This window comes from Salmo salar, chromosome ssa15, assembly GCF_905237065.1.
Source record: "Salmo salar chromosome ssa15, Ssal_v3.1, whole genome shotgun sequence".
Taxonomy (NCBI): Eukaryota; Metazoa; Chordata; class Actinopteri; order Salmoniformes; family Salmonidae; genus Salmo; species Salmo salar.
Window position 1 is genome coordinate 87,536,110 of NC_059456.1, and position 23,689 is coordinate 87,559,798.

At 42.8% G+C, this 23,689-nt stretch overlaps 2 protein-coding genes across 9 annotated transcripts; both read right to left on the minus strand.

Annotated features, from left to right (window-relative positions):
- Positions 1-1,195: 1,195 nt before the first annotated feature.
- LOC106572477 (tubulin alpha-8 chain) lies at positions 1,196-6,585 on the minus strand. Its single transcript, XM_014146696.2, has 5 exons — positions 6,359-6,585; positions 4,623-4,848; positions 2,686-2,834; positions 1,854-2,534; positions 1,196-1,741 (listed from the first exon to the last, which is right to left on the minus strand). Exons 1-5 carry the CDS (start codon positions 6,359-6,361, stop codon positions 1,442-1,444), a joined length of 1,359 nt encoding a protein of 452 aa, XP_014002171.1. The 5' UTR covers positions 6,362-6,585; the 3' UTR covers positions 1,196-1,441.
- A 1,765-nt stretch (positions 6,586-8,350) lies between these two features.
- On the minus strand, positions 8,351-21,139 carry LOC106572478 (kelch-like protein 12). Of its 8 annotated transcripts, none has more exons than XR_006759292.1 (13): positions 20,682-21,107; positions 19,857-20,097; positions 19,326-19,343; positions 18,977-19,130; positions 18,425-18,642; positions 14,226-14,375; positions 11,777-12,124; positions 11,506-11,701; positions 11,166-11,324; positions 10,183-10,281; positions 9,891-10,077; positions 9,602-9,783; positions 8,351-9,423 (listed from the first exon to the last, which is right to left on the minus strand). XR_006759292.1 is itself a non-coding variant. In XM_045696237.1 (13 exons), exons 2-13 carry the CDS (start codon positions 20,037-20,039, stop codon positions 9,297-9,299), a joined length of 1,713 nt encoding a protein of 570 aa, XP_045552193.1. In that variant the 5' UTR covers positions 20,040-20,097; positions 20,682-21,107; the 3' UTR covers positions 8,351-9,296. The 8 variants fall into 8 exon arrangements, 6 of the variants coding, with proteins under 6 accessions (XP_045552193.1, XP_045552191.1, XP_014002172.1 ...); XM_045696237.1 differs by lacking the exon at positions 9,602-9,783 and having other exon boundaries at positions 11,777-11,883; positions 12,010-12,124; XM_045696235.1 differs by lacking the exons at positions 9,602-9,783; positions 20,682-21,107 and adding an exon at positions 21,114-21,139.
- Between the last annotated feature and the right edge of the window lie 2,550 nt (positions 21,140-23,689).

Genomic DNA, 23,689 nt, shown 5'->3' on the forward strand with positions numbered 1-23,689 from the left:
TTGTGGTCACACCAGATACTGACTGGTTTTCTGATCCTTGCCCCTACCTTTTTTTTTAACTCTCTGTGACCAACAGATGCCTATCTGCATTCCCAGTCATGTGAAATCCATAGATGGGGCCTAATTAATTTATTTCAATTGACTGATTTCCTTATATGAACTGTGACACAATAACATCTTTGAAATTGTTGCATGTTGGTTTATATTTTTGTTCTGTGTAGCTGAAACGAGCCACTTAAGATTTCCCACATGGCCGTTCTGGACTTCTGCCACATCAAAGCGTGCACACGGTTTTCGTGACGTTGTCAGCAAACCCATCTATAGTATTCTCTCAAATTATACTCCTCGCGTCCTCTCTCCTCGTCTCCTTCTCCAATGGGTTTTGAGAAGGAGACGAGGGAGGCCGGCAGGGATATGCATTGAGATCTTCCCATTGTTTACTACCGCGGATGGATATTTTCAGGTGACTCCACCACTGCCGGAACTTGTTCTTTAAATAGCCCCGATGGAGTATTTTGATTGGATGTGGCCACTGAGTGGGCGAGCACTGAGGGGTTTGTAATCATGCATGATACATTGTAACAGTTTTGAGGCTAGTCACAAATTATAACGTTAGCGATCTTCGGTACACTAGCGGTTATGGGGTGACCCTGTGACAACAATTTTGGACCCCCTTGTGGGCCCCCTAAATGTGGAGTATGAAATCATTTCTACACAACTAATTTTTGCTATCGTTATTTTTTTACATCCGTTATTAGACAGTGGCAACGATGATGATTATGAACATGGTCTTTTGCCTGCTAATGCCTGCAATGCAGTGAAGAAATCGATGACAACAATAACGTCTAATGTAACTGGCCCCCCTAACAGTACAACTGGCCCTCAGTTGAAATTGTCTAGAACCGCCACTCCTTCAGTAGGCTATGCGCTCCACGGTAATGATCCATAGACCAGTAGCAACAGTCATCAGCTCACCGAATGCAACCAGCAATGGGTTACTGTTTATTATAAACTCATAATATACTGTTAGTAAACTAAATATAATCCCTTAATAAATTATTACTGAAACAGAACATGTCACCAGAATGTGGGTGAGGTTATACACTCTACTCCAGGTTGAGCCTGGCCCAGCTGTAACATGTTCTTCATCATGAATTTCAATTAAATATGCAGAGAAAAAACATCTTGCTCAATATTGTACACAGTCGGACTTTATTCAGAAGCTGAAAGCCATTGCGATGGCAAAACATGGCACTTTGGAATTGACACATTAACAGGGCGTTATTAAACAAGTGTATTTGGCTGTCCATACATTTTTTACAACTTGTTTTGGTTCAGGGCTTGGAGATACAACAATGAATTGTTACAAATAGAAAGAATACATAGAAGACGGAATAATACATTTTTAATAGACAGGTAGGACATCATGGTTCTTCGGTTCTTAATATTCCTCACCCGCTTCATCATCATCAGATTCTGTGCTTGTTCTACCCAGCTCTTCATAATCTTTCTCCAGACAAGCCAGGTCTTCTCTGGCCTCAGAGAACTCTCCCTCCTCCATGCCCTCACCTACATACCAGTGCACAAAGGCACGTTTGGCATACATGAGGTCAAACTTGTGGTCCAAACGGGCCCAGGCTTCAGCAATGGCAGTGGTGTTGCTCAGCATGCACACAGCCCTCTGGACTTTAGCTAGATCACCTCCAGGTACGGCAGTTGGGGGCTGATAGTTGATCCCAACCTGATTAGATAGAATAAGAAAAATAAATCAATTACCCCTTAGACTGAGAACGAAATATAGTACTTATCTATTGCAATATAAACCATATGCGGGAAGCAATTATGTTCCTTACCTTGAAACCGGTGGGGCACCATTCCACAAACTGGATGGAACGTTTGGTCTTGATATTTTGAATGGCAGCATTCACATCTTTGGGCACCACATCTCCACGGTACAGCATACAGCAGGCCATGTACATGCCATGGCGAGGGTCACACTTGACCATCTGATTGGATGGCTCGAAACAGGCAGTGGTGATCTCAGAGACGGTCAGCTGCTCATGGTAAGCCTTCTCAGCGGAAATGATGGGCGCGTAAGTGACCAGGGGGAAATGAATGCGAGGGAATGGGACTAAATTGGTCTGGAACTCTGTGAGGTCAACATTCAATGCACCATCAAAGCGTAGGGAGGCAGTGATGGAGGAAACGATCTGACCGATCAATCTGTTGAGATTGGTGTAGGATGGACGCTCAACGTCCAGGTTGCGGCGACAGATGTCATAGATGGCCTCATTGTCCACCATGAAGGCACAGTCGGAGTGATCCAGGGTGGTGTGGGTGGTCAGAATGGAATTATATGGCTCCACCACAGCTGTGGACACTTGGGGAGCTGGGTAGATGGCAAACTCCAGCTTGGACTTCTTGCCGTAGTCAACTGACAGGCGCTCCATCAGCAGAGAGGTGAAACCAGAGCCGGTGCCTCCTCCGAAGCTGTGGAAGATGAGGAATCCTTGCAGCCCTGTGCACTGGTCAGTCTAGGGAGAAAAACTATTGATCAACACTAGGGATGCACAATATATTGGCCTTAGCCAATATATTTTATATTAGCCTATATTATTAATATATTACGACTCAAATCCTTCCTTTGACTGTATGACAAAGATCAGGTCTTAATTTGATACTTACCATTTTACGGATACGCTCCAGGACCCCGTCAATGATCTCCTTCCCCACGGTGTAGTGTCCACGGGCGTAGTTATTGGCTGCATCCTCCTTTCCAGAGATGAGCTGCTCAGGATGGTAGAGCTGCCTGTACATCCCAGTCCTGACCTCATCTGGGGGGGAAAACAATTACTCTTCAACAAATATAGGACATCAACAGGAAATGTCACCTGAATTACCACAATTGTTGATTTGTTCTTGATTCCCAGTCCTGTGCTCAGATTATTTTGTAGTCTATAAAGCTGTACTTTGCACCTTCCAGCAGTGTAATGTAGATGCACAATTTTCAGTGGTGTAAAGTAACTAAGTAAAAATACTTTGAAGTACTACTTAAGTAGTTTTTTGGGGTATCTGTACTTTACCTTGCTATTTCTATTTTTGACTACTTTTACTTTCACTCCTCTGCATCCTAAAAGAAATATGTACTTTTTACTCCTGATACATTTTCCTTGACACCTAAAAGTACTCATTACATTTCGAATGCTCAGGCAGGACAACAATATGGTCCAATTCACGTACCTATCAATATAACAGGTAGTCATCCCTTCTGCCTCTGATCTAACGGACTCACTATATCAATATAGCATGTTCTCATCCCTTCTGCCTCTGATCTAACGGACTCACTATATCAATATAGCATGTTCTCATCCCTTCTGCCTCATATCTATCAAACTCACTATATCAATATAGCATGTTCTCATCCCTTCTGCCTCTGATCTAAAAAACTCACTAAATCAATATAATACGTTTGTAAATTACGTCTGAGTGTTGGAGTGTGCCTCTGGCTGTCCGTTATTTAAAAGAAACAAGAAAAGTATGACAATTGTGTACTTTTTCCACCACTGACAATTTTAACAATCAGGATTTCTAGTATTTATTAATGTGCCATAGTAACACTTGTAGACGTGTTACAGTGGAGTTAGTGTTTTGATTAATGCACACTACTTACCATATACTGTAGCTTATCAGCAGCCCCACCATATTATGTAACATGACTTTAATTATTTATCACTTGGCAAGGGCTACTGCAGCCAACTTGTCTGTACTTTGGAGCAGCATATGCTGTGTGTGGGCTTTCTTTATTCATTCATTTTATTTGTTGTTGGCCCAGTTGTTATTGTTGTGAACGTTTTGGGTGTGTATCATTAACAAACATTTAACTTATTCAACATTTTAAGATGCACAATGCAGAAATCATTCCGCCATTTCCTGGTTGCTAAAATTCAAATAGTTGGCCTAATTTCAGTTTATGTGACAAAACAAGCAAGTATAGTGTAGATAATCATTGTACCATCTAAACCGCTGTGAAATATATTTTCCATAAGTAAAAATATTGTATTTTCAGCTGTTTGAAACTGGTGTACAAAACCGAAAATAAATGACGCAAAAACGAAACTTAAAAATGGGAAGCATAGAAATGCCGCACATGCAACAGATCTACCGCTTCTTAGACTTGCGTTCAATGAGAATGACAGATCTATAACTCCCATTTTTATGTTCATTTTGTTCGGTCGCCCAAAAAGTTACATATTGCAGCTTTAACTTAAACTTTCTTTTCATCTTTGTATCAATATTATACACCACCACTTACCAATTACAGCTGGCTAGGTCCACAAACACAGCACTTTCTACAAGCTTTCCTGAGTCACACTCACTGAAGAAAGTGTAAAAATGGGTCATCACCGCCACCACCAATGGTCTTGTCGTTTTGAATACCATGCTCCATCCAGCACAGGTCCCCGCCCGCATGAATTCATTCCCAATTAGCACTCCTGTCTGGCCCATGAGGATGGATATGCATTTACACTACACATGTGTAATCACACACACACACGAAACATGGATGATGGATGGCGAGAAAGAGGACAATAAAACAAAAGGTTACAATTGACTTTGCTTACCAACCACCGTTGGCTCCAGGTCCACAAATATGGCCCTGGGAACATGGCGGCCAGAACTTCCGGTGTGGAAAAAGGTGTTGAAGGGGTCAGTCCGGGAATTAGGCCCCTGGTCCTCTTCATTGAACACGCCGTCAGGCCCCACACCGTGTTCCAAGCAGAAGAGTTCCCAGCATGCATTGCCTGTCTGAACGCCTGCCTGGCCCACGTGGATGGAGATACACTCTCTCTGTTGGCCAAAAACAACACCATGACTACTTTCTGTTCTTCAAACAGTCTGTCTGAAGTGGAAAATACACAAACAGCAAAGCCCATTTTACCCAGATACTGTAAATCTGACTATATCAACACACAACAGTACAAGGAATTAAAGTATGCTGACATGTAGGATTTATTAATAACAACATTCCTGTATGTTATGTTTTCTAATTGTGCTGGTTGTTACAGCTCAGTAAGCACAGTCATAACTGAAGAGGGCTGAATTAAATGTTGATCGAAAAGGGCAAACCAGAAATAGATCAATCCAGGGAAAAATCTACATGTATCCATTACCACATGGTTCAAGTCATTAAAGGTGATGCCAAAAGTAGAGAGCAATACAGTGGCTCCAAATTTAAAGTAACCGTGTCATTCTAAATAATGATCCTAAAGGTCCTGAACTCAAATAAGGTCAAAGGATTTATTCCTTTGATGGTCAGTTTCCCACACACAAATTGACCCTAGTGCTGGACTAAACTCAGGGGGATTTTTTTTGTCCAGGACTAGGCTTAATCTCTCTGGGAAACTGTACCAAAGTGTTTATAAAAAATCTGCCAGACACATGTTTCATCATGTCCAGATTTGTAGTCTTGGCTTTGGATCCCAGGGGGAGGGGATTCTAGGTTTTCAACAAGGTGGTAATCAACTGACATTTGAAAAGCAAGTGGCATCTGTAAAATGTAAGACTAAAATGCTGTGTAATAACACATTGTCACAAAGAAAAATAGAACTCCTAAATCGTGAATAGAAAGTAAATTATTATATGAGGATGACACGAAAGGGGCTTCGCATGCTTGTTGTACTTTGAATGGCTGATTCTTGAGAAAGCAAATGGCCTCTCTTTGGTAATCATGCATTGGCCCATAGACTGTACATCAGCCTACATTTTCCTTTATGTACACAATTGGTATAGGAAGATAGTGTATCACGACATTGCTTTCCTAGACTCTTGCCTAAACATAGGTAAAGTAGGCTAATATTTTAACAAAATAATTTGCCATTTGAAGGTTAAAAACTTCATGAAAGTTTGTCAAGCATGTGACCCAACCAACTGCGTCTGCCCCATACCACCCACCTATCGGCTTCTTCACCAAGGCTCAACAGATTCCTAGGATTCCTCTCTTGCAGCCACAGTATGCATTCCCGCACATACTGTATTACATTGTTATAATAACGTAGTAACAAACGATACACTTTACTATAAACGGATACATTCAAACGGAATGGATAGAGGGTAGGACCAGGTTGAGGTTATGGACATAAGGCAATAAAGAGCTGAATGTTTTACATTTTTCAAAGGAAACATCTCAAATCGTCGAGTAAAGGTTGGTCTAAATGTTCAGACTGCGTGAACATTACATTTGCCAATGAGGATTGCAAATATTAATAATAACACCGAAATGGGGAAAATTTACTTCCCGTATTTAGGATTTCAATGCAAAAAGTTAAAAATTAAGAAGTTATGTAAATTGCGCACATACCATTTCCCCCTGTCAAGTTTCAGATGATTGAAGACGCGTAAAAACGGTTGAAATGTTTTATTCTCAACATACAGTAAAGGCGCAAACACTTTTGCTCCAGCTCCGTCGACAAAGACGAGTTACGTGTCTCCGCCAACACAGCAATGTCATGCACCAGTTGAATGCGAGGGGTGATTTTATAGCCTGGGTCTGCGCTGCACACCGCCCACACACTACTGAAATACCTGAGCACTCTAGTCGAATTGTCATTGGATCCCATTAGTGATGATGTAGATATGACATTTAAAAAAATGTGATGTTAGTGAACAACACTCAACATTATTTTAATATATGTGATTTGGTTCATACTCCATCTACAGTACCAAAAGTTTGGAGACACCTACTCATTCAATAGTTTTTCTTTAAGAACAGCTCAAATAAGCAAAGAGAAATGACAGTCCGTCATTACTTTAAGACATGAAGGTCAGTCAATGCGGAACATTTCAAGAACTTTGAATGTTTCTTCAAGTGCATTTGCAAAAACCATCAAGCGCTATGATGAAACTGGCTCTCATGAGGATCGCCAATGGAAAAGAAGACCCAGAATTTACTCTGCTGCAGAGGATAAGTTCATTAGTTACCAGTGTAACAGTGTAGGTTCCGTCCCTCTCTTCGCCCCAACCCGGGCTCGAACCAGGGACCCTTGCACACATCAAGAACTGACACCCCACGAAGCATCGTTACCCATCGCACCACAAAAGCCGCGCCCTTGCAACGCAAGGGGAAACCCTACTTCCAAGTCCCAGAGCGAGTGACGTCACCGATTGAAACGCTATTAGTGCGCACCACCGCTAACTAACTAGCCATTTCACATCGTTTACACCAGCCTCAGAAATTGCATCCCAAATAAATGCTTCACAGAGTTCAAATAACAGACATATCTCAACATCAACATGCGTGAATCAGGCCTTCATGGTCGAATTGCTTAAGAAAAAAAACACTACTAAAGGACACCTGCTTAGGTGGTGACAAGGTCTGTGATTTATTTAGAATTCAAGGCACACCTAACCAGCACGGCATTCTGCAGCGATACGACATCCCATCTGGTTTGTGCTTAGTGGGACTAACATTTGTTTTTCAATAGGACAATGACCCAACACACCTCCACAATCATCTGACCTCAACCCAATTGAGATGGTTTGGGATGAGTGAAGGAAAAGCAGCCAACAAGTGCTCAGCATATGTGGGAACTCCTTCAAGACTGTTGGGCTTCCGAGTGGTGCAGCAGTCTAAGGCACTGCATCTCAGTGCTAGAGGTGTCACAACAGACACTGGTTCAATTCCAGGCTGTATCACAGTTGGACGTGATTGGGAGTCACATAGGGTGGCGCAAAATTGCCCCAGCATTGTCTGGGTTAGTGTTTGGCCGGAGTAGGATGACATTGTAAATAACAATTTGTTCTTAAATGACTTGCCTAGTTTAAATATATATTTTTTATTTTACTTTTTTGGTTACTACAGGATTCCAAATGTGTTATTTCATAGTTTTGAAGTCTTCACTATTATAGAAAATAGTCAAAATAAAGCAAAACCTTTGAATGAGTAGGTATGTCCAAACTTTTGACTGGTACTGCACATGTAGATATTGTTGGAAATTTGGGGGGGGTGGAGGGGGGGGTCCGTCACTAAGCACTTATCAAGGATCACAAGACCACCCCCTCTTTTGGGAAACGCATCCCTGCCCCTCCGAACATCCTCCCACACCCGATATGACACTACTTATGGGACTTCCACTTCTGACATCAATGCAGCTAGCTTGGTGATTAGCCCAACCAGGACTCAAACCCGGGTCCCTGTCAGTGTGACAGTCAGTCCAACAACTTAGCCATTAAACCAAGAGGTCCGAAACCCTTGACAAATTCACTAGGCTTTTACTAGAGGTCACAACAGTTCACTTCAACATCGAATTCTGCATTGCATTACAGTAATAACTGAAAACAAATATAACAGTGATACATTATCACAATGTTTATTCACTTTTTCAAGTAACAACAAAAGACTCCTCAGGATTTTGTACTTGCCCTGGACAATAGAAGTCAAGTCATTTTGCTTGTCCAAACAAATCCACTATGGACAAACGCATGCACCACACGCACATCTTCAGCGGAGTCAGTTGCAGGGGACAGAGATTTTGACAACACGACAGAAACAGCAAAAGAGCAAGGAATCATCTGCAGTCCACAATACAATTATGGTGCTTTCTCTAAAATGTCATTCATTTGAATATCTTTGATACATTGAAAATAATGACTGTCAGGTAAATATGACAGTTCTTCAATAAGTGATTTGTTTCTAAAAGCGCTTTATACAGAATTACAAAATCTACAAAGGGTTTACTGTCTGACTGAAAACCTGGCAAATGCTAAATAATCATCATACTTGATGGCATGACAACAATCACAGTCCTAATGAGGCATCATGGATGTTCAGTTCAATGTGGGCCACAAGGGCATAAGGCATATAGCAGCAGAAAACTGGAGTCTCTTGTTTCTTCTGCTCATAACAGAAGTAGAGAAATATATTGCACTTTAAAAGATGAGTCAAAAAACTCACAGGTAACCACGGCAACAGCTACCACTAAAAGTGTGTCATGCGACCGAGTGGGTTGGGATGGATGTCTTCTTGGAAGCAACAACTGTTGATGAAGAGACTGAAACAACTCGAATCACTGTTGTACACCCACTGTCTCTTATCACACAGAAGTAACTAAGCTCAGATGAGAAAGTCTGATGAATAGAATCAAGAAACTTCCGGGAGGACATATAGCACACTGGCCTCCAAGTGAATAATCCCTCTGTCGCTCCATAGTAGTGGCACGTAAATATCAGATTCAAGTTCAGGACTAGATGACTGTACTCCTCCGCTTCACCCGACCTTTGAGGTTGTTCTGAGGTAAATCTCACTTCTCTCGGAGGACACACACTCCTGCATCACAGCGCTGTGTGGCCATGGAGGTGACCACCTCCCAGCTGTCAATAACAGGGTCATAACACTCGATACTGCTCAGAAGGGAGTTTCCATCATACCTAGAGAAGACAAAAGAGTACAGGGGAGGATGAACAATACATCATATGGCTGTGTTCAATGACATAAGTCGCATGCTTATAATCGAAAACTGGACCATAAGAGGAGGTTGCATTCATGATTCAGATTTATTACAATGTTATCTAAGCAAGAATAATATAAATCAATTAAGCGTCATACATAATGTATATTAATGATCCCTTCAGTATCTCTTAATACTGAAGTCGGGTGCAGAGCCGTGGTCGAGTGATAACACTCCCGGCTCTATGCACAACTCTTAACCGGAGACGGGTTCAATCCCTGTGTCCTCCCTTCACTCTGAATCTCCTCTTCACCTGTCTCCCTCATTGTTTCTCATCTGTCTGTCATTAAAAGCAATAAACATATGAAAGGAAAGTGAATTTACACTTTCCTAATTAAAAAAAGATATATATTAAATTCTGAGCAGGGTTGGGATGTTTAGGCTTACCCAGCTATGGCGTAAAGTCGTCCCCGGAGGACGGTAGCTCCTACGTAGCAGCGGGGAGTGGTCATACTGGCTACCGTGGTCCAATAGTCAGTCCTAATGTTGTAAACCTCCACCGAGTCGAGGTGCGCTGTTCCATCGAAGCCTCCCACCACATAGATGTGGTCATTGAGCAAGGCTACACCGGCCCCTGTAACAAAGAGTATAGGCCCTTCAGACATACTAACCATAGCCATATGTAGAGAGAGCCATACTGTATATAATCTATACAGCCCTCATACTCTGGAGTACTCACCTGAGCGTTTGGTGGCCATGGGGGTAACATTCGTCCAATGACCTGTGTGAGGGTCATACCGCTCCACTGAATTGAGGATATTCAATCCGTCGTACCCACCTGCAATAAATTACATACACTACATGACCAAAAGCATGTGGACACCTGCTCGTCAAACATATCATTCCAAAATCATGGGCATTAATATGGTGTTGGTCCCCCTTTGCTGCTATAACAGCCTCCAATCTTCTGGGAAGGCCTTCCACTAGACGTTGGAACATTGGTGCGGGGACTTGCTTCTATTCAGCCACAAGAGCATTAGTGAGGTTGGGCACTGATTTTGGGCGATTAGGCCTGGCTCGCAGTCAGAGTTCCAATTCATCCCAAAGGTGTTCGATGGGGTTGAGGTCAGCCCAGTCAATTTCTTCCACACCGATCTCAACAAATCATTTCTGTATGGACCTCGCTTTGTGCACGGGGGTATTGTCATGCTGAAACAGGAAAAGGCCTTCCCCAAACTGTTGCCACAAAGTTGGAAGCACAGAATTGTTTAGAATGTCATTGTATGCTGTAGCTTTAAGATTTCACTTCACTACAAGTAAGGGGCCTAGCCCAAACCATGAAAAACAGCCCCAGACCATTATTACTCCTACATCAAATTTTACATACGGCACTATGCATTCGATCTTGCGTTCTCCTGGCATCCGTCAAACCCAGATTTGTCCGTCGGATTGCCAGATGGTGAAGCGTGATTCATCACTCCAGAGAATGCATTTCCACTAAGCTTGTCCAATGTCTGTTGTGATTGCATGACTGTGTGCTTGATGTTATACACCTGTCAGCAACGGGTGTAGCTGAAATAGCTGAATCCACCAATTTGATGGGGTGTCCACATAGTGTAGATCCTTACTAAGGTCAGTGGGGGGGGAAAAAACAGGGAGATATTTTAAATATTTATACACCAACACCATTACAAACTTAAACCAAACATCTTTAATACCCACCAAGACAGTATATAAGTCCACTAGCAACCACCAGGCCAGCCCCTTCCCTGGCTGTCTGCATGTCCCCCAGCATGCTCCACTGGTCAATATTGGGGTCATATCGTTCCATGCTGGTGTGACGGCGGCTACCGTCAAAGCCTCCAGCAACATAGATCATATCTGTAGGCAGAAAAGTGAGAAAAGAAATGTAAGGGAATGTTCCATCAACTTTTTGAAAGTCTGCATTAGAAAACACTTGCAGGGTTTTGTTACACCTGAGGTCAGTCAAACTCACTTCAGTGCTATTTGTTTTTGTAAACCCCATGACAATGAGGGCTGTCAATCAGAGAAGATCCTCTACCTCCGAGTGTTGTCGCCCCGGCAAGGCCACGCCGTACATTCATAGTGGCGACGGTGTACCAGACACCATCCTCGTCTGCCGTGTAGTCCAAGCACTCCACCGAGCTAAGCCGCGATCGACCATCGTAGCCGCCAATCACATACACACGGTCATTGAGGGACACGGTAGCTACATAACGCCTTTTCCGAGCAATGTTCTGTAAAAACATGCTTGGGATAAGTTAACCATGATCAGAGAGCCAAAATATGTCATTTAAAAAAATTATACTTACAGGTAAAAAGCTCCACTCCTGAGTTTTAGGATCATACTTCTCAACGATATCTATAGGGGATTGTTGACTGCCGAATCCTCCAATAACCAACAGGACCTCCTTGGCACCTTGGAAGAGCAACATGGTAATCACTTTTTCCACATGAATAAGGTAGTAACTTCCACTAAGCTTGTCTTGTATCCCTATAATTAGGACAAGAAAATCAATCCAAAAAATGGAGGTCAGTACTGTACCTAATCTGGCTTGGGTGCGTGGCCCCTGCATCTCACTCCTCAGCTCTGGTCTAAGGTGGAATTTCTTGGCCTCATCCACAAGGTCTCGACAGGGAAGACTGCATCGAATGAGGGGCTGGAACACGTCAATATATACAGTACTTTATCAAGACAGTAATAACACCTCTGCTCAACACTTGAGGCCTGTTTCCCAGACACACACCATAAATCATTCTCAATGGAGAATTTCCATTGAAAGTGGATTTCAAATCAAATGTTATTTGTCACATGCGCCGAATACAACAGGTGTAGACCTTGCAGTGAAATGCTTACTTACAAGCCCTTAATAACCAACAATGCAGTTTTAAGAAAATACCTAAAATACCTAAAATTAAAGAGCAGCAGTAAATAACAATAGCGGGGCTATATACAGGGGGTACCGGTACAGAGTCAATGTGTCAATGTGCGGGGTCACCGGTGTCGAGGTAATTGAGGTAATTATGTACATGCAGGTAGGGTTATTAAAGTGGCTATGCATAGATAATAACAGAGAGCAGCGTGGGGGGGGGGTGCAAATAATCTGGGTAGCCATTTGACTAGCTGTTGAGGAGTCTTATGGCTTGGGGGTAGAAGCTGTTTAGAAGCCTCTTGGACCTAGACTTGGCGCTCCGGTACCGCTTGCCGTGCGGAGCAGAGAGAACAGTCTATGACTAGGGTGGCTGGAGTCTTTGACAATTTTTAGGGTCTTCCTCTGACACTGGACAATGCTAGTTTGTTGGTGATGTGGATGCCAGGAACTTGAAGCTCTCAACCTGCTCCACTACAGCCCCGTTGATGAGAATGGGGGCGTGCTCAGTCCTCCTTTTCCTGTAGTCCACAATCATCTCCTTTGTCGTGATCACGTTGAGGGAGAGATTGTTGTCCTTGCACCACACGGTCAGGTCTCTGACCTCCTCCCTATAGGCTGTCTCATCGTTATTGGTGATCAGGCCTACCACTGTTGTGTCATCAACAAACTTAATGATGGTGTTGGAGTTGTGCCTGGCCATGCAGTCATGAGTGAACAGGGAGTACAGGAGGGGACTGAGCACGCACCCCTGAGGGGCCCCTGTGTTGAGGATCAGCGTGGCGGATGTGTTGTAACCTACCCTTACCACCTGAGGGCGGACCGTCAGGAAGTCTAGGATCCAATTGCAGAGGGAGGTGTTTAGTCCCAAGGTCCTTAGCTTAGTGATGAGCTTTAAGGGAATATGGTGTTGAACGCTGAGATGTAGTCAATGAAAAGCATTCTCCCATAGGTGTTCCTTTTGTCCAGGTGGGAAAGGGCAGTGTGGAGTGCAGTAGAGATTGCATCATCTGTGGATCTGTTGGTGCGGTATGCAAATTCGAGTGGGTCTCGGGTTTCTGGGATAATGGTGTTGATGTGATCCATGACCAGCCTTTCAAAGCATTTCATGGCTATAGACGCGAGTGCTACGGGCCGGTAGTCATTTAGGCAGGTTGCCTTAGTGTTCTTGGGCACAGGGACTATGGTGGTCTGCTTGAAACATGTTAGTATTACAGACTCAGACAGGGAGAGGTTGAAAATGTCAGCTCACATCGGCTGCGGAGAGCGTGATCACACAGTCATCCGGAACAGCGGATGCTCTCATGCATGTTTCAGTGTTACTTGCCACAAAACAAGCATAGAAGTTATTTAGCTCGTCTGGTAGGCTCGTGTCACTGGGCAGCTCTCGGCTGTGCTTCCCTTTGTAGTCCGTAATAGTTTGCAAGCCCTGCCACATCCGACGAGTGTCGGAGCCGGTGTAGTACAATTCAATCTTAATCCTGTATTGACGCTTTGCCTATTTCAGGGTTCGTCGGAGGGCATAGAGGGATTTCTTATAAGCTTCCGGGTTAGAGTCCCGCTCCTTGAAAGCGGCAGCTCTACCCTTTAGCTCAGTGCGAATGTTGCCTGTAATCCATGGCTTCTGGTTGGGGTATGTCACTGGTGCTTCCTGCTTTAATTTTTGCTTGCAAGCAGGAATCAGGAGGATAGAGTTATGGTCAGATTTGTCAGATGGAGGGCAAGGGAGAGCGTTGTATGCGTCTGTGTGTGGAGTAAAGGTGGTCTAGGACTATGCTTAATTCATGTCGGGGAAACTGGCTGTTGATGTATTAACACAAATCCATTATAGGAAGGCCTAGACAAGAAAACTGCTTACATCATGTGACCGTGTGTGGTCTAGCTGCCTCACCTCTGAGTCGATGACATCTGTGATATAGCGCGGAGTGAGCAAAGGCATCCGCACATGCTCCAGCATCTCCGATAAATACAGCTCCCTCTCTTTCCTATTGTGTTTAACCCAATTCAACACTGCCTCAAATACAGGCTCCTCTGAGTCCACCTGCAAACAGAGACAACATGTATTCACAACCACACACCTTGACAACAACAAGCTTGTTGTAATAACGGAAATACCAAAGTATAACTACTCAAGGCCTAAAATGCATTCACACTGATTTCTCCAAATGACAGATCAACTTCACTTCAAGAGGAATAAGTCAAAGTGACAGTTTTAATTAATGATGTAGATACAGTCAACTAAGACAAATGGTTACAAAAAGAACAGGAAATTGTGCCTCTGACTTAACTACAGTGCCTTGCAAAAGTATTCACCTCCATTGGCATTTTCCTATTTTGTTGCATTACAACCTGTAATTTAAATTGATTTTATTTGGATTTCATGTAATGGACATACACAAAATAGTCCAAATTGGTGAAATGAAAAAAATAAAAAGGGAAAAATGGTGCATGTTTTTGCCCCCTTTGCTATGAAGCCCCTAAATAAGATCTGTTGCAACCAATTACCTTCAGAAGTCACATAATTAGTTAAATAAAGTCCACCTGTGCGCAATTTAAGTGTCACATGATCTCATATATATATATATGCAACACCACTAAGCAAGGGGCACCACCAAGCAAGCGGCACTATGAAGACCAAGGAGCACTATGAAGATCAAGGAGCTCTCCAAACAGGTCAGGGACAAAGTTGTGGAGAAGTACAGATCGGGGTTGGGTTATAACATTTTACATTTTAGTCATTTAGCAGATGCTCTTATCCAGAGCGACTTACAGTAGTGGAAAAACTGCAACAAACAAAATATCCAAAACTTTGAACATCCCACAGAGCACCATTAAATCCATTATTAAAAAAATGGAAAGAATACGGCACCACAACAAACCTGTCAAGAGAGGGCCACCCACCAAAACTCACAGACCAGGCAAGGAGGGCATTAATCAGAGAGGCAACAAAGAAACCAAAGATAACCCTGAAGGAGCTGTGAAGCTCCACAGCGGAGATTGGAGTATCTGTCCATAGGACCACTTTAAACCGTACACTCCACAGAGCTGGGCTTTATGGAAGAGTGGCCAGAAAAAAGCCATTGCTTAAAGAAAAAAAATAAGCAAACACGTTTGGTGTTCGCCAAAAGGCATGTGAGAGACTCCCCAAACATATGGAAGTCGGCACTCTGGTCAGATAAGACTTACATTTAGTTTTTTCTACTGTGTCATTGACTTGTTTATTGTGTTATTGGCTTGTTTATTGTTTATTCCATGTGTAACTCTGTTGTTGTCTGTGTCACACTGCTTTGCTTTATCTTGGCCAGGTCGCAGTTGTAAATGAGAACTTGTTCTCAACTAGCCTACCTGGTTAAATATTTATTTTTTTAGCATTTTGCCAATCAATGAAAACACTCTGTCTGGCGCAAACCCAACACCTCTCATCACCCCGAGAACACCATCCCCCCCAAGCATTGATGGTGGCAGCGTCATGCTGTGGGGATGTTTTTCCATCGGCAGAGACTGAGAAACTGGTCAGAATTGATGGATGGCGCTAAATACAGGGTAATTCTTGAGGGAAACCTGTTTCAGTCTTCCAGAGATTTGAGACTGGGACGGAGGTTCACCTTCCAGCAGGACAATGACCCTAAGCATACTGCTAAAGCGACACTCGAGTGGTTTAAGGGGAAACATTTAAATGTCTTGGAATGGCCTAGTCAAAGCCCAGACTTCAATCCAATTGTGGAATCTGTGGTATGACTTAAAGATTGCTGTACACCAGCGGAACCCATCCAACCTGAAGGAGCTGGAGCAGGTTTGCCTTGAAGAATGGGCAAAAATCCAAGTGGCTACATGTGCCAAGCGTATACAGACATACCCCAAGAGACTTGCAGCTGTAATTGCTGCCAAAGGTGGCTCTACAAAGTATTGACTTTGGGGGGGTGAATAGTTATGCATGCTCAAGTTTAGTTTTTTTGTCTTGTTTGTTTCACAATAAAACATATTTTGCATCTTCAAAGTGGTAGGCATGGTGTGTAAATCAAATGATACAAACCCCCCAAAAATCTATTTTAATTCCAAGTTGTAAGGCAACAAAATAGGAAAAATGCCACGGGGGGTGAATACTTTCGCAAGCCACCTTAAGTGTATATTACACACATTTTGATCACGAAAATCGTGACAAGCAAAATTCCTTTGAATGAATTGGTAAACTATAAATCAAGTCCCATGGTTACAATTATGTTTTTATACAGCAAGATATGCGCTGTGCGGTTAAACACAGGAATTTCCAGAGCACAAAGGCATACTTAAATCAGATTCTTTTCTCCATAATTTCTGAGCCAGGTAAATCTGCAAAGGGGGGCCCCATTCATAGAGATTACTGCAGGTCTACACTTGCACCTTTTATTTCTACTTCAGGTTTTTGAAGGACAGTTTGAGACTTGTGAAAAGTATCCCCGAGCATTCAAAGATAACCGCGAATAGAGATAAGACATGCACCTGAGGCACCTGTGTGCTCTCTGAATTCACAAATAAATTCAGTACACTATTCGACTTTGGTAACACTTTACATCAATCTGCTCTTATATCTGTGTAGTAACACCATAATTACACTAGTAACATTGTAATAACATATTGTTACTTAGTACTTAAATAATTGTAGTTTAATTGCATAGAAATGTAGTTGTAATTACAAAATCGCAACTCCATTAATATGCAATTACAAGGCTACCTAATGTAGACCTACAATGAAACAACGATTATTACTATCGTATTTACAGCATTACGACAAATATACTGCTAAAAAAAATAAAGGGAACACTTAAACAACACAATCTAGATCTGAATGAAATAAATAATCTTATTAAATACTTTTTTCTTTACATAGTTGAATGTGCTGACAAAATCACACAAAAATAATCAATGGAAATCCAATGTATCAACCCATGGAGGTCTGGATTTGGAGTCACACTCCAAATTAAAGTGGAAAACCACACTACAGGCTGATCCAACTTTGATGTAATGTCCTTAAAACAAGTCAAAATGAGGCTCAGTAGTGTGTGTGGCCTCCACGTGCCTGTATGACCTCCCTACAACGCCTGGGCATGCTCCTGATGAGGTGGCGGATGGTCTCCTGAGGGATCTCCTCCCAGACCTGGACTAAAGCATCCGCCAACTCCTGGACAGTCTGTGGTGCAACGTGGCGTTGGTGGATGGAGCGAGACATGATGTCCCAGATGTACTCAATTGGATTCAGGTCTGGGGAACGGGCGGGCCAGTCCATAGCATCAATGCCTTCCTCTTGCAGGAACTGCTGACACACTCCAGCCACATGAGGTCTAGCATTGCCTTGCATTAGGAGGAACCCAGGGCCAACCGCACCAGCATATGGTCTCACAAGGGGTCTGAGGATCTCATCTCGGTACCTAATGGCAGTCAGGCTACCTCTGGCGAGCACATGGAGTCTGTTTCTGACCGTTTGAGCAGACACATGCACATTTGTGGCCTGCTGGAGGTCATTTTGCAGGGCTCTGGCAGTGCTTCTCCTGCTCCTCCTTGCACAAAGGCGGAGGTAGCGGTCCTGCTGCTGGGTTGTTGCCCTCCTACGGCCTCCTCCACGTCCCCTGATGTACTGGCCTGTCTCCTGGTAGCGCCTCCATGCTCTGGACACTACGCTGACAGACACAGCAAACCTTATTGTCACAGCTTGCATTGATGTGCCATCCTGGATGAGCTGCACTACCTGAGCCACTTGTGTGGGTTGTAGACTCTGTCTCATGCTACCACTAGAGTGAAAGCACCGCCAGCATTCAAAAGTGACCAAAACATCAGCCAGGAAGCATAGGAACTGAGAAGTGGTCTGTGGTCCCCACCTGCAGAACCACTCCTTTATTGGGGGTGTCTTGCTAATTGCCTATAATTTCCACCTGTTGTCTATTCCATTTGCACAACAGAATGTGAAATTTATTGTCAATCAGTATTGCTTCCTAAGTGGACAGTTTTGATTTCACAGAAGTGTGATTGACTTGGAGTTACATTGTGTTGTTTAAGTGTTCCCTTTATTTTTTTGAGCAGTGTATAATAATACCTCACCAAATCCACTTTGCTTACCTGGATTTCATCACATTTAACTAGTTTTTCAACCTCGTTCTGGCTGAGCAGCATAAACTCCTCATGTTGAACCACCTCAGGGAAGTGCTTCTGGGAGAAGAGTTCAGCGGCCTGCATCAGGTCAAGGCAATTGTGGGTCTCAGCAAAGTCACGAATGCCCAGGCAATTTGTGGGATCAAGCTGACTATCCAGAAAGTCACAACAAGCTCTTTTAACTCCTGAGGAATACAAAGAAACATATACACACATTATGTGAGTGCAGTACGTTCATTTGTAAAATAATGTTGAAGTATTTAATTTACTAGTCTGTCTCAAGTAAAAACTTCTTGACATAAATTAACAATGTTTCCACTATATTAGCAATACAATATAGCCAGTCATATTGCACAAACCTAATAAGGGAAGATGATGGGTGTGCATTTCCTTTTACAAAAGAGCAGATTTAGATTTAACTGACATACCGTTAGTTCCACAGAGTAAATACAGTGGATGTACAGTAAAGTGCAATGGTTTCCAATGGTTCTCATATTATCTTTAGATTTCTCAACTTACCTTTGAGCTGCAGCAGACAGGCAGCAGGAAGCAGTTCCTGGACATTTTCCACTGTGACCAAAACAGTCTCTGTGTAAACAAAGTCCAGCAGGATCTCCATGGTGGACGCAGTCAACCCCTGAATGTCTACAAAGGATTTCCCTTTCTCTGACAACTGCAAAAGCACAACGGCAAAGACAGACACATCAATTTAAATTACTGATTAGTAGTTGCTCTCGCCAGACACAGGGCACTCCGCACTCATTGCAAAAAACATAGGCCTACTGATTCCTTGTGTTTACTATTTGTCATACTTGTGTAGGCAGCTGTGGATTATAGTCAGCTTTGTTAGTAAAAGAGCAATGCTCACCTGGGAATTCTTAGAGAGCTAAAAATTTTAAAGGAAAGAGAAACTAGGTCAACCAAGCTACAAAGAAATAATTAGCGTTGGACTATTTCTGCTATGCACTTCCATTGCTGTTTCGTGTTTGGGAATAGCCTAATATTTTAGGTAGGGCTATATGATCCATTCACGTTTTTATTAAGCTATAAATAACCAGATGGCAGTCACACTGAAAGACATATTGCTCAAGGAAATAAATATCAGTTTAATTTTTGCCTACAAAAATCTTAGCTGGGTTCTAAGCACAAGGGATATGTAGAAACTCTTTTGGGCATTGTCAACCTCTGAACCAGTCAAACAACTATTACCTGTCTCTTTCAGCATAAAGAGAGAACCACCAGCAAACTTATTTATAAAGTTATTATCGCTGATGATCAGTCATCATTGGTCTTTTGTGGAAGTGCTCTCTCATATGTGTCTATCTAGGCCTAAATTAACTCTAGTCTTGTGCTTATTTTTTATTTAATTTAACCATTATTTAAATAGGCTTACAGTTACCTCGCTGGTGAACATGGCGCAGAAGTAGTCACTGCAGGCTGCCAGGACAATGCGGTGTACAGGAAAGTCAGTATTCTCCACTCTCAAAGTGATGTCACAGAGTGTGTTGCTCTTACGAAGTGAGTTCATGGCATTGAGGATGGTTTTGGCATGGGAGTTGGTCATGATGTCTTTGGGAGCCATTGTACTGTACTTGACAAAAAGTTCCACAAGTTTCAAGAATCTCAACGTGCTGCAATATCTGGCAAAAAGACAAAAGCGTTAACATAGTTTGGAGGCAAAGTGCAAAGATGTCAAAGTGATGATAAATTATATGGGACCTCAACCACTGATGTTCGCAGCTGCTCACTGTGCAGGCAAAATACATGAATGTACATTTATTACAGTGAACAACAACGATATAACTAGATCTATTAAAAATCTAGAAATAACTGCCCTGTCCCACACAGATGACCTGGGTTCAAATCCAGTTGGTTGCATTGGTGCCTTGACCTGGATTCACGCAGCTAGTGACTTTCCATTGTTTTGGCTAAACTGGCATATGTCCAACTTGAGCTGAATTAGTTTTACTTTAGCCAACGACTTTAAACAAGATGTCACCTTATAACTAAAAATATTTAACCATCGGCTGGTTATGAAAAGGCCAACTAGCCGCGGCTAACCCTAGCTAATTAACTAGCTAGCTGCGAGTTATGCTAGCTGGCTAGTTACATTTCAAATATTCACAAACTATGAGTAAAAGGTTTGAACGAAAGTGACAGGCAAACTATCAAACAAGCAACACGAATGGCACACCCAGTATCAATCAATAAAAACACTACCCACCACCTAGCTAGATAGCATTAGCAAGCAGACCAGCTAGCCAGCTTGTTTGCTAGCTAACTCCACTGGCACAAGACTAGTCCAGACGTCCTAGTCACATTGGAGGATGCCAAATGTGATCCATGGTAGCGTGTGATTTCCTGCAATAGTGTGGGCTATTGCTCATTCGTTTTTCTAATTACTGACGTAAGCTAGCGGAAACAAAATATTAATTTCAAGGATGCCGCAACAACTGTATCAAGCTAGCCAGCTATCCGCAGTCAGTGTAGCTTTAGACAAAAACACTATACGTCACATACGTGCGCACACCTCGAATGTGCATTTTTAACTATTTAAAGTAAACTCTGAACCAATGCAAACAAACCCTCAAACACTGAGAATTAAAACAATAGGAAAACGTTTTTCCTTATTCACAAATTAAGCTAAGGGTTTTACTGTTGTGACAGCCTGCTTGAAATAGGTGCGCTCGATTTAGACCACCGGGGGCACCGACTCGGATAGGTGGGGTTTCGACCTTTATGAATGGTGCCAAAAGTGCAACATCGTGCACCTCATTTGATTTATTCTTTTTAAAATTATTTTTACGTTTCAAGATTATATTTTGTCCCAGGGATAGTTTGATTGTGATACAAATATTTGTAAATTAACTTGTGGATATACATTTCTGACATATTGGCAGATTGAGCCATGCACGTTTGCTCATCCATTTGACACAGTAAACTACCATTTACAAAATGTAATATACGTTTGTGAATCCTGTTATATATTCTATTCAGAAACCAAGGTGTATGTTTGTCAATCTTGGCCCGATAGACCCATAGCATAGACGTTTTAGGCACCACCCCGTTATTGGACTGGATTTGTTAGCCTCATTCCTGACAGTTCAGTAATCTATTTTACTAGATAGGTAGGGCAATGTCAAGAAATTAGGGCGGGGATTAGAGCCCCCCAAGGAGGAAATCCCATTAACCTGAGCCGCGGTACACCAGCTCCCCACTGACACGAAATTATAAACCCCGCCTATTTCTATTATGTATCTTCTTAAAATATGATTTTAAACCTAACATTAACCTTAAAACGAACCTCAACCACACTGCTAACCCTATGGCTAACACTAAATTAAGACCAGAAAGCTATTTTTAGTTTTTTACAATATAGCCAATTTTGATTTTGTGGCTGCGCTATCTAGTGGAAACCCAGTACACCGGTGCCCAGGAAAAACGTGACGTGACCAGGGAAAATAGGTGAAGGAGCAGCGCCCTCTCAAATCGAACAGTAATCTGCGCTTTCGGTCATGTTGCCAACAAGGCAGCATGTTGCATCGTCCAGAAATATACAACATCTCTTCTCCATAAAATACACTACATGACCAAAAGTATGTGGACACCAGCTCGTCTAACATCTCATTCCAAAATCATGGGCATTAATATGGAGTTGGTCCCCCCCTTTGCTGCTATAACAGCCTCCACTCTTCTGGGAAGGCTTTCCACTAGATGTTGGAACATTGCTGCGGGCAGTGGCGGTTTTAGCTTGTATGGCTCCCTGGGCGAACCCCTCCTTCAGCGCCCCCAACAAGAACAAAAAACAGCACTATTCTGCTCTAAATGTAATTTTTATTCAGACATTTGGAACAACACAAATAAATAATCATAACATTTACAACTATATAAATATATACAAACATAAGACTCATAAATATAAAAAAGAAGTAACAAAGACAAATAGAAACAAATTGTAGTATATAAATACAAATAAAAAGGGATTTGAATTATTACACTATTACCCTATTGCTAACAAAAAACAAACTACACGTGCAAATGAGCGATGGAAAACCGATCGCACAAATATCACCATTCGGCATCTTTTTTTGTTTGTTGTGCGGGCGCCCCATGCCACTGGCTGTGGGGACTTGCTTCTAATCAGCCACAAGAGCATTAGTGAGGTCGAGCACTGATGTTGGCCGATTAGGACTGGCTCGCAGTCGCCGTTCCAATTCATCCCAAAGGTGTTCGATGGGGTTGAGGTCAGGGCTCGGTGCAGGCCAGTCAAGTTCTTCCAGACCGATCTCAACAAACCATTTCTGTATAGACCTCGCTTTGTGCACGGGGGCACTGTCATGCTGAAACAGGAAAGGACCTTCCCCAAACTGTTGCCACAAAGTTGGAAGTGCAGAATCATCTAGATTCTACAATGTAATTTTATGCTGTAGCGTTAAGATTTCCTTCACTGGAAATAAGGGGCCTGCCCGAACCATGAAAAACATCCCCAGACAATTATTCCTCTTCCACCAAACTTCACAGTTGGCACTATGCAATGGCGGCAAGCTTTACACCACTACAGCCAACGCTTGGCATTGCGTATGGTGATCTTAGGCTTGTGTGCAGCTGCTCCGCCATGGAAACCCATTTCATGAAGTACCCAACAAACAGTTATTGTGCTGACATTGTCACACCCTGATCTGTTTCACCTGTCCTTGTGATTGTCTCCACCCCCCTCCAGGTGTCGCCCATCTTCCCCATTATCCCCTGTGTATTTATACCGGTGTTCTCTGTTTGTCAAGTCAATCAGCGATTTTGGTCTCAGCTCATGCTTGTCCCAGTCGCTCTTTTTCTCGCGCTCCTGGTTTTGACCCGTGCCTGTCCTGACTCTGACCACTCTGCCGACCTGTACCTTTGCCCCACCTCTGGATTGTTGACCTCTGCCTGCCTACTGTCTGGTACTGTTGCCCCATCTCTGGTTTACTGACCCCTGCCTGCCTTGACCTGTCTATTGCTTGCCCCTGTTGGAATATTAAACCATTGTCAATTCGTCGCATCTGGGTCTTACCTTGATTCCTGATAGACATTGCTTTGAGAGGTAGTGAGTGTTGCAACCAAGGACAGATTTATTTTTATTTTTTTACCCACTACAAGCTTCAGGACTCAGCAGTCCCATTCTCTGAGCTTGTGTGGCCTACCACTTTGCAGCTGAGCCGTTGTTGCTCCTAGACGGTTCCACCTCACAATAACACT

Coding starts and splice junctions, on each gene's coding strand:
- LOC106572477 (XM_014146696.2), bottom strand. Junction 2,535..2,685: donor TGGAGCGTATCCGTAAAATG/GTAAGTATCAAA, acceptor TTTTCTCCCTAG/ACTGACCAGTGCACAGGGCT. Junction 1,742..1,853: donor GGTGCCCCACCGGTTTCAAG/GTAAGGAACATA, acceptor CTATCTAATCAG/GTTGGGATCAACTATCAGCC.
- LOC106572478 (XM_045696235.1), bottom strand. CDS start 20,039: ATGGCTCCCAAAGACATCATGACCAACTCCCATGCCAAAACCATCCTC. Junction 18,643..18,976: donor CTGTCTGCTGCAGCTCAAAG/GTAAGTTGAGAA, acceptor TGTATTCCTCAG/GAGTTAAAAGAGCTTGTTGT. Junction 10,282..11,165: donor TGGACTTATATACTGTCTTG/GTGGGTATTAAA, acceptor AATTTATTGCAG/GTGGGTACGACGGATTGAAT.